Source organism: Rattus norvegicus, chromosome 10 (genome assembly GCF_021556685.1).
Source record: "Rattus norvegicus strain SHRSP/BbbUtx chromosome 10, alternate assembly SHRSP_T2T, whole genome shotgun sequence".
Lineage (NCBI taxonomy): Eukaryota > Metazoa > Chordata > Mammalia > Rodentia > Muridae > Rattus > Rattus norvegicus.
The window spans coordinates 89,792,518-89,803,398 of record NC_141543.1 but is presented as its reverse complement, the minus strand read 5'-3'; the positions used below and the strand labels follow the sequence as shown (position 1 = coordinate 89,803,398).

The 10,881-nt window shown below is 44.8% G+C and overlaps 1 protein-coding gene across 19 annotated transcripts; it reads right to left on the bottom strand.

Annotated features, from left to right (window-relative positions):
* Positions 1–1,726: 1,726 nt before the first annotated feature.
* Zpbp2 (zona pellucida binding protein 2) lies at positions 1,727–10,415 on the bottom strand. Of its 19 annotated transcripts, none has more exons than XM_087573473.1 (8): positions 10,174–10,415; positions 9,984–10,049; positions 8,879–9,224; positions 7,502–7,663; positions 6,760–6,978; positions 5,798–5,880; positions 2,827–3,007; positions 1,727–2,173 (listed from the first exon to the last, which is right to left on the bottom strand). In XM_087573473.1, exons 3-8 carry the CDS (start codon positions 8,955–8,957, stop codon positions 2,079–2,081), a joined length of 819 nt encoding a protein of 272 aa, XP_087429599.1. In that variant the 5' UTR covers positions 8,958–9,224; positions 9,984–10,049; positions 10,174–10,415; the 3' UTR covers positions 1,727–2,078.
* Between the last annotated feature and the right edge of the window lie 466 nt (positions 10,416–10,881).

The window sequence follows — 10,881 nt, the reverse complement described above, 5'->3', positions numbered from 1 at the left end:
AGAAACAAAAGAAGGAAAAGTACCCCCGTCCTGAGCTAAACTAAGTGGCAGCCCCGTAAATACAGGGGCAGAGAGCCGCGTCTATCCTCGCAGCACGGGTAAAAGGCAGTTGCCAGGACACAGTGGAATGGAGGCGTTACTTTTTTTCGGCCACAGGTAGTCTCCGTGGTAGAGTACTTGTTAGTATCTGTGAGGCCTTGGGTTCCATCCCTAGTGGTGCCAAACGAAAACACTGTAACTCAAACCAAAACAGGCCAAACAGACAAGCAAACCAACAGTAAGGCAAAACAAGCGCCCAGATTTCCAAAACCCATAATGCTATTGTGTCTCGGGAAAGATAATGTGTTAAGAATTTATACACAATGACAAGCAAGGGTTTATTCAAACACACATTTGGGTATTCCTTTTGGGTGACAGTCTCACTGTAGCACAGGCTTGCTGGGAACTCCCTGCCTTGAACTTAGGATGACTTCTGAATTAATGCATCACAGTAACAGGCTAACGGACAATTCTACGATCGGGTCAGCAAGTGCAGGGTCACTAACATAATGCTGAAGAAAGTTCTTCAAGTCAGATACCCATGAGACAAGACAGCATGGTACTGACTGAAGAACAGACAAGTGGACGGTGGATTCACTGATATTAAAACTGCTCCGTGAGACACTGGGAAGGGAATGAGGCACAAACCCCAGGAAGAGTGGACATCTTTGTAGAGGTGTCTAAAATTCTGAACCAGAACATACAAGGAACTCCTAGATCTCACCAGGAAGACAGACAATCCAATTAAAACTGGCAAAAAGATCTGGACACCACAGAATGACTAAGGAACACAAGCAGAGCGAGCAACCCCCGGAGAAGACGCTTAGCATCCGATGGCTAGAGGGATTTGGATTAAAACAAAAAGGAACCCCTCACTCCATTAGAGTAGTCAGCCCTCACCCCCAAACCCACAGTACTGAACGCTGGTGAGGAGGAGGAACGAGGCCATGAGATGGTAAGCTACTTTGGTTTGTCTCTTACAAAACTAGACAGTCACCATCTCAGCCACCAACCGTGCTCCTCAGTGTTAACTCGGCCGAGCAGAGAACTGCGTCCACACAGACTTGCGCACTCATGTTCGTGGCGGCTTTGTCCACACCCTGGAAAGTTCTCCGCAGGAAAAATAAGCCATGAAGTCACGAGAAGACACAAAGGGACCCGAGACGCGGAGCGCCGACCGAAGAGAAGCCGGTCTGAAGGGTCACGCATCGTATAATCCCAACTACACGGCACTTAAGGGAAGACAAGAAGAAGGTGAACAGGAGTTGCCAGAGACTCAGGACGGAGGGAGGGGTGGAGAGAGGAGCAGGTGAAGCATGGTGGGTTTCCAGGGCGGTGATACCATTTTGTGTGAAGCCAAAAGGGTGAACACATTACCATGCATTTAATTATAATTTCCAAAGTCCTGTGGTTCTTGGAGAGATGGTTCAGTGGGTAAGAACACTGGCTGTTCTCCCAGAGGACCTGGGTTCAATTCCCAGCTCCCACACAATGATTCACAACCTTCTCTAAATCCAATTCTGGGGGAATCCGATGCCTTCTTTTGATCTCTGAAGGTTCTAAGCGTGCATGTGGTGCACAGACACACATGCTGGCAAAATAACCATACATAGAAAATACATCTAAGAAACAGATTAACGGGGGTATCATATATGTCTTGATAGAAGCCATTTCAAACAAATTAATATACGGAAAATAGAAAATTTTTTATTATAGTATACTTTGCTACTCTTTTTGACCTTAATATCAAGTACAAAGCATGTTTCAGTTTGTAGAAAACAGAACATATCCATTTAGAGCATCGACTAACACTTGAACTCCCCCTTGTACACCGAGGCACTGAGGTAAAGGCCTTCTCAGAACCTACTGTTGGTTGTCCACGGCAACTGCTTTCTGCTGTTTCTAGAATGCGTACTTCCGTAGCTTTGCTCTTACGGATCTTCCTTTACAGAGGCATCTACGATGCTCTCCGATGCGAGCGGATCTTTGCCTCCACCTTCAGAGGCAAACAACCATGCGTTCGCCTCTGTTCTTGGCGTTTATGGGCAAGCTTTGGCTCCGTAGACATGGGCAGAAACACAAGTCTGACAGGTGACATCCATATCGGGACTGAACGTTCCAGGACTACAGACCACTGCAAGGGAAGCGCAGGCTGTCGGTCAATAGTTTGTAGACACCTCGTGTCAGCAATACAAAATGTCTTCAGTGTTAACACCGTTTCTTTTTTCTTTTTTCTTTTTTTTTTTTTTTTTTTTTTCTTTTTCAGAGCTGGGGATCGAACCCAGGGCCTTGCGCTTGCTAGGCAAGCGCTCTACCGCTGAGCTAAATCCCCAACCCCGTTAACACCGTTTCTATACCGGCTACCCAGCCCATTAAGTTGTAAAGAGGCCTCAAACATTATAATGTGAAAACAGGAGAGCTAGACGACTAGATTTTCCTTTCTGTCAGCGTTTGCAAGACCTTCTCCACGCTTCGTTTCTAAGTGCCTGTCTGCAGTTTCTACCCTCTGCTCCCTAGCCCCGTCTCCCAGGCAGAACCATTCTGCTCAACTGCACAGAACAGTATCCTGTGTCAGAACACTCTGGAAGGGTTTTGTAATACAAGAGTGACCAGTGTGGAGAATAGACATTAGGGTGATTGTATGTAGAAATTTGGCCTTCCAGGTTTGTTTGTTTTTTTTTTTTTTTTTTTTTTTACTTCTCTGTTCTGTGGAAGAATCAACGAAGAGATTCAGCTCAATAGACTCTGGGGTGTACGGACACTTGGGTATTTGTATGGTTTAATTACCGCAACAGCTAGCACAGTTGCTGTGTAGACCTTCGTTTTTCCCAAAGCCTGGCCGACAGTTGTCTATGCGAGTTACTTGGAAACTGTGGTCCACGAAGTGCATAGCTGGGACAGTTATATTAAAGTGGTGGTGCAGGATGTAAGCTTGGCTCCGAAAAAACTCTTCTATCCGATCTCGTGCCTATGGTTTGGATGTACCAGAGGAAAATTATCATTACCAAATCCAACCGTCAAAATCCTTCTCATGATACACAGGCCATAAAACCCAGGAGAACTATTTTTTGCTCATTAGAGCAAGATGCCATTAGAGGAAGCCTTTAAGATCTATGTTAAAGCCTAAAATTAGTACCTTTGGCTTTACTAATTATTGTTAATTTACAAAGGGAGTGACTAAGGAAAAGTTATAAAAACTTGTTGTGGGAGGGTGGGGGGGTTCCTGGAGAGGTGGCTCAGCGTTTAAGAGCACCGACTGCTCTTCCAGAGGTCCCGAGTTCCATTCCCAGCAACCACATGGTGACTCACAACCATCTGTGATGGGATCCAATGCTCGTACAGTGTACTCATATACATAAAGTAATTTTTAAAAAACCTTGTTTGTGTGTGTGTGTGGGGGGGGCAATGGATGGCTCAGTTGGCCAAAAACTTTCCTTGCTTGTAATCTCAGGGCTGGGAAGGTAGAGACAGAAGGATTCCTGTGGCTTTGCTGGTCAGATAGCCAAGTCTCATCAGGCAGAGACCCTGTCTCCAAGGAGGAGACGGTGGTCCCGAGACTGGTATCTGAGGTTGTACTGCAGCCTAATACACTCCCATGTGTGCACACTCACGAGCATGCACACACACACACATGGATAAAAGCTACCTCTGAATTGTCTGCCTTTTTCATAGACTAAACATGATCTCTCACTCCCCATGGTTATTTTTTTTAAGATTTTATTTATTTATTTTATGTATATGAGTACACTACTGTAGCTGTTTTCAGACACACCAGAAGAGGGCATCAGATGGTTGTGAGCCACCATGTGGTTGCTGGGAACCGAACTCAGGACCTCTGGAAGAGCAGTTGGTGCGCTTAACCGCTGAGCCATCTCTCTAGCTCCCCCTATCCCTCCAGTTTTTAAAAAGGAAAAAAAAAGCACCAACAAAACCCCCAAAACAGAAAAAGAGGCAAGATGCTGGAGAGGTGGCTCAGCGGTAAAGAGCACTGGCTACTCTTCCAGAGGACCTGGGCTCAATTCCCAGCACCCACACGGCAGCCCACAACTGTTTGTAACTCCAGTTCCAGGGGGTCGATCACATGCCTTATCCTGGCCTCCTCAGGCAGTAGGCAAGCATGCGGCACACAGATACACATGCAGGCAAACACACACACACACACACACACACACACACACACACACACACACACACACACAGAACACATAAATGAAAAAGAGCCCAGTAAAATAGAAATCAAAGCTTTAGTCAGCATTACAAACTGACTATGTGAGCCTGGCTTAGGGACAAACTGTAACACTGCCTAAGCCCAACCGAGTACTTCTTATAAACCGCACAAAACGTTATAGGCACGGACTAGGGAGCAAGACGGGAGAGTAGAGACATTTCCTGCCCATGCTCTCAGCTCTGGAACGCCTGGCAGAACAACTGCCACACTTCCTATAGATGCGACTCGGATAGAACCACAGCTTTAACCTGTGGTAACCTGACTGTGAGGTTTTTCTTCAGGCCACTGCTTGACCATTTAGAAAATGAAGCTAGGCCGTGGTGGCTCACGGCTTTGCTCCCAGCACTCTGGAGGTAGAGGCCAGCCTGCTCTACCGAGCTAGAGTTCTAGGACAGAGCTACACAGAGAAGTCCTGTGTAAAACTACCCAAATAAAACTAACTAACTAACTAACTAACTAACTAACTAACCAGCTAACTAACTAACTAACCGACAGGGGATCCCCTTTTCTGTTATAAATGAAATATACAACAGGAGCCTGGGAGCTATCTGATATGCCAGAGGTACGATTAGAGCAACAACTTCCATTCAAAAGACCGAAGTGGACGGTGAAATGGCTCCGGCGGTGAGGGTGCTTGCCGCCAAGCCAGATGTCCTGAGCTCCATCCTGAGGTCCACTGGAAGGAGAGAACTGACTCCTAGAGCTTGTCAAGGATCTCTCTCTCTGTGCTGTAACTATTTCTCCATAATAAAAACGTCAGGGGGAGGGGCTGGAGAGATGGCTCAGTGGTTAAGAGCACCGATTGCTCTTCCTGAGGTCCTGAGTTCAAATCCCAGCAACCACATGGTGGCTCACAACCATCTGTAATGAGATCTGATGCCCTCTTCTGGTGTGTCTGAAGGCAGCTACAGTGTACTCATATACAATAAAATAAAATCTTTAAACAAAACAAAACAAAACAAAACATCAGGGGGCTGTCAGGATGGCTCAGTGGTAAAGGCATCCGCTGAGAAACCAGATGACTGGATTTGACTCCAGGAACCCATACAGAGGAAGGAGAGAGCCGATTCCTGCCAGCGGTCTTCAAATGTTAGCATGTGTTCTTTAGCATGTAAGTGTGACGTACGCACACAAAAACATAATTTAAAAAATTTAGAAGAAATAAATGTAAATTATTCCTTAAGAAACTAGAGTAATATTTTGATATATATAGAGTGTGTGTGTTTGTGTGTTTGTGTGTGTGCGCACATATGTATGTGCATACACACCATGGTTTGTACATGTAGGTCAGAATTTCTCTGGGGGGGGGGGGTTGGCTCACTGGTTAAGAGCACTGACTGCTCTTCAACAGGTCCTGAGTTCAATTCCCAGCAACCACATGGTGGCTCATGATAGGTTTTCATGTAGGTCAGGCTGGCTTTGAACTCATTGTGGACCTGAAGATTACCTTGGACTACTATCAACTGGATAAAGTGTTTACCGAAAGCTCTGTGGGTTCCCCCAGCACTTTCCCCTCGCTGTGGAGCTCACCTTGAGGATGTTATGATTGGTGACGTCCTCACAGTCCATAGAGCTATTGCACATACTTTTCCAGCCGGGTGCAAAAGGATTCACTGGAGAGGAAACATGACAGGTACACACCAGCTTCTAAAAAGTGCCAGGCACTTCAGTAAAGCCCCGGACGCTTTGGTTGGGATGCAGTCAGACACCCGTTTAACCCAGCTATCTAAACAGAATGGTGAAGCCAGGCGTACAGTTTGAGTGACACGTGCACTGTGACTTTACTCCATCTGGGGGCTAATGGAAGTAAATACGAGACTTGAGAACAGAAATACACTGCGTCTGGTTACTTCCTCGATAATCCCTCAAATACAGAAACAATAAAACATCTCTCCTTCAGGGACTAAGCCACTACCCAAAGACTATACATGGACTGACCCTGGACTCTGACCTCATAGGTAGCAATGAATAGCCTAGTAAGAGCACCAGTGGAAGGGGAAGCCCTGGGTCCTGCTAAGGCTGAACCCCCAGTGAACTAGATTGTTGGGGGGAGGGCGGCAATGGGGGGAGGATGGGGAGGGGAACACCCATAAAGAAGGGGAGGGGGAGGAGCTAGGGGGATGTTGGCCCGGAAACCGGGAAAGGGAATAACATTCGAAATGTAAATAAGAAGTACTCATTAATAATAAAAAAAAAAACCAAAACAAAATATCGCTCCTAAAATTCTAGAAGAAATTGTAAGCAGAAACTGAGCTGCACTGTTAGAATTTATATCTGTAAAATGATATTGACTTTAAATAATAAACAATATATTATATTTGGAGGTATGCTGACTTAAAAACCACATCCAGGCAATAGTATATTCCAGCGCTTAGCAAACATTTCCAACTTACTGTGTAGGAATTATCTCACGGTTACATGGCAATGAATTTTATAATTTATTATGGTTTTGAATTAAAGCCACAAAAATGAACATTGTAAAGTTGTTTCACCTTGAAAGGCTACGAATAGCTCGTACACGAAGTCCCTCTCTGGGATTTTAACAGAATGGCACTTATAAGATGGTTCTATGACATGGCACAACAAATCAGAGATTAAATTATCCAAGATTTTCTTCAGCAGTCTAAAGAGCAGGTCATTATATCTTCCTACACAAGATTTTGTGGTAAAACGCACAGCCATGCGATAAGAATAATCAGGTTCCCGGTAGGCTTTAGAGAAAGATGGGAATAAAAAACGGTTGCGTTTTGCATTAATTTCTGCTGCTTTAAAAAAAAAAAACATGTAACATTCAACATCAATAATCTTGCAAACCAGTTTCAAAATTGTACTCATCTAGTAAAACATTCCATTGGTCTGTTTACACAATACATGTAACTAATAATTTTAATTAAAAAAAAACCCCTCATCATTGTCATTAGACGTCTATCTACTTAGGAGAAATGGCTACGGTGTGGTAGCAATTTAGGTTAATAGTGCCAAAAAGTCATTGGGGCTGAAGAGATGGCACAGTGGTTAAGAGTTGTGGTTTCAGGGTCCTCCATGGATGGCTCACGGGAGCTCCATCTCCAGGTATCAGACGCCCTCTGCTGGCCTCTGCTGGCACCTGCACTCACAAGCGCATGCATACACACAGACATATAATAAAGTAAATCTTAAAATGTAAGGATGTTTTTGGGGCACTGGGAAGATGGCTCATGGACTTATATTATTTTTATGTAAATATATTATTACCAAAGACCAGAAAGTCATATTTCTTCTTTAGTGAAGTTTCTTCTTGGGTTTCTGCTTTGACAATTTTATAGGAAAGAGTACATGAGTAATGTCCAGATAATGACTCCATAAAATCCTTCAGTACCAGTTCTCCTATGTTTGTTATATTTATTTGGCTACTCCCTAGTCAGAAAGAGGAAATCACTTGGTTATTCAACAGGTAACTTAAACACTACTCAGTAAACTCGGCTACAAATATATGCCAAAAAATTCAAAATTAATACACTATCTGAACCTTGGGAACCCAACAATAACTTTTTTAAGACAGGGTCTCACTGTGCATCCCTGGCTAGCTTAGAACTTGCTATTTAGGCCAGGCTGGCCTTGAACTCACAGAGATCTGTCTGCCTCTGCCTTCTGAGTGCTGAAATTAAAGACAGGTAGTACCATGCCCAACAGCCCAGGGGAAAAAAAACCTTAATTGTCATTCTACTCTATGAGAAAGCTATATGAGCCAGGTACACTTGTGAAATTGATGTTGATTTTCTTTATTTTTGGCATCTAGTTTTGACTGATTTATACCATTAATTTATATATATTTATGAATATTTATGTCTATTTAAATAAATTTATATTATATATATACATGAGACACAAATTAACGATGCTGATATCCCAGGGTACTGTTCTAACATAGACATTACATATTGAATATCCCACATTACTGGTGTTTCATGGGTAAACTTTAGTCCTTATGAAAAATTTTAAATAGGGCCCCAAAATAACTGCTTCAGGGTAACAGGATAGCACCAGGGAAAACTGCTTGAGAGGGAAACCCTGGATTCAGTCCCAAAAACTGGGAAACAAAAGCAACAAAAAACTATCTTTTTGGTTAGCCCAGGTCACCTTCAAACTTGTAATCCTCCTGCCTCAACCCTTTGAGCGTTGTGCTCACAGGGCCGATGGCATCCTTTGTGTGTCTGCTTTAGTTTTTGCATAGGAAGAACTTAAGTCACCGGTCAAGAAAAATTACAGTTTGTCTAAGTATTGAGAAAATTTAATTGCAGTTAAAATTAAATTTATTGGGGATGGAGAGATTGCCCAGTGTTTAAGAGTACTTGTTGCTCTTGCAGAGGATCGGGGTTCAAGTCCTAGCACCAACAAGGTGGTTTACTACCAGTAGCAATTCCAGTTCCGTGGGATCGCACAGCCTCTTCTGACCTCTGTGGGCATTGGACAAGCATGTGGCAAACATACATGCATGCATGCAAAATGCTCATGTACAAAAATAAAATACATTTAATAGAATTTTTAAATTAAATTTGTTTTCAATAATGGCAGTGCTTTTTAAAAGAAAAACCAACGTTCACACCATTAAGATATATTTAAATTATTTACCTGTTAATGTGTTTTCATTCGGCCCAATCCATAAGTAGATGGGATCCACGGTTTCTTTGCTAGCACGATCAATATCCATACAAACAAGGACAGGGCTAGTCTGATGTAACTTTACGTATATTTTTACTGTGACAACATAAAATTCTGCATAATTACATTGTTTGGCAAAATAAAGGCGCACTCCTAGACAACGATACCAATTAGTTCTTTCTGGATCTCGGTACTTAAAAAGTCTTCAGAACGTGTTGGATGCTAGCTGTCATTTAGAAGGAAGTCCTTTTTGCTCCCCATAGTAAGCCTTTAAACTGCACTTTGTCGGCAATATTTTTCTTTATTCTGTGGCAGTCTAGAAAAATGTAGGTTGAGTTCCTTTTAATGCACACATTAATAAATAGCACCGATGAGGAGCTATTGAAGGGGTCGTGGAATTAATGTGCACAGGATGCGAGCTTGACTGACAAACTATTTCAAAACGTAATACTTGGTGTTTCGTGTAAGCTTCCTGTTGTCCTGTGCAGTGCTTACTAGAATGGTGCACTGCAGCGATCTGCAGTGACTCAATCGGATAGTGCATCGTCTCACAAGATATTTATTATAAGGCCTAATCATTGCCAGTATCGAACGCTATTAAAGCCTATCGTACACTTTGGCAGTGTAGTGGTGTTGTTGGTAAGGGAAAGGCCTTAGATGTGGAGATGTTCTAAACGGAACGCAATGAAGTGGCTCAAAGTTATTTCAAAATTGGACCACTACTTTTTCCTGAGCGTAGGAAAAGTACAGAGAGTAACACTGGAGCTGAAGCTAATGAGTAGGATTGGTTAATACAAGAGGGAGTGGGAGAGCCTTCCAGAGGGACGACCACCCCACTAAGTGGCTTCACCTATTACAAAGCAGAAGTATTTGAAAGAGAGACGTGGTATCAGCGCAGTAGATCTGTGGTGAATACTGGAACACAAGACTAGCTTTGAGGGCGATGATGTAAACTTCCCGAACTGCAGAGCACAGATGCACTCCTGCCTAGCTCCCTTTTCCCTACCTGAAGAACCTAAGCAGGGGCATCCCCAGCTCTTGGGACAGGCCTTGCGTGAGAAGAGGCACGTATTACCTGGGTGCCCTACCGTGCCGTAAACAAAGCCTTCGTTACTGAATAAGGAAGAACGTGCCGATCCAACTGCGGAGGAAAGAAAACCTCTGACTTATTAGTGTTTGGAGGACCCAGGGTTCAGGGAAGGACAGGGAGGGGCGGGAGGCGAAGAAGGCGGGGCGGGGGGCGGAGCCTGCGGGCCAAGCCCCACCTCCTGCGAGAGACCAGAGCACCGCGGAGAGTAGGGCCCACGCGAGCATCACGGCTCAGGCACTAGCGGCAACAGCTGGGCTCCCTCCTACCTCAGGCCAGGCCCAACGCCTCCCCATCGCTCCTCTACAGAGCGAAGCAAACCGCCGAGGGCATTTCCCCTACCGGTCCCAGTCTACCACGGGGGCGGCTGTGCCCGAGAGCGCCTGCGAGTTCCGGCTCGGCACGAGGGGCGGGGCAAGCGCTCGCGGATGGAGGGCCCCGCCTCTTGGCGCAGGCGCAGTTGTGGAGCGCTACACCCTCCGTGTCTTTCGCACCTCGCCTTGGGTACCTTGTTCCTGAGCTTTAGCTCTAGTAGGCCTGGTGGTGTCAAGAGAAGAGTAAAGGAAATGAACTCAAGACTTCCGGCGACTTCCTCAGACTCGGGGCTAAAGGAACTGACGAGAGAACACAGTGGATCCCAAGGAGCAGCCCGGGGATGCCATAGTTTGGGACTCTGCAGAAGGGAGAGAAGTTTGTGAGAATTTCCTAAAAGCGAGGACTCATCTCGGGGAACCCCCTATTCTGACATGATGCTAGCGTTGCTGGATCTGTCAAAACGTCACATCTAGTTTTTACCTAATTGCATTCTTCTGGCACGCAAAACCAAGACCTCGAAGAGCCCTCCGTGCCTCAGAAGGGTGCCCTCAGACCTTCCCACGTGGAGGAA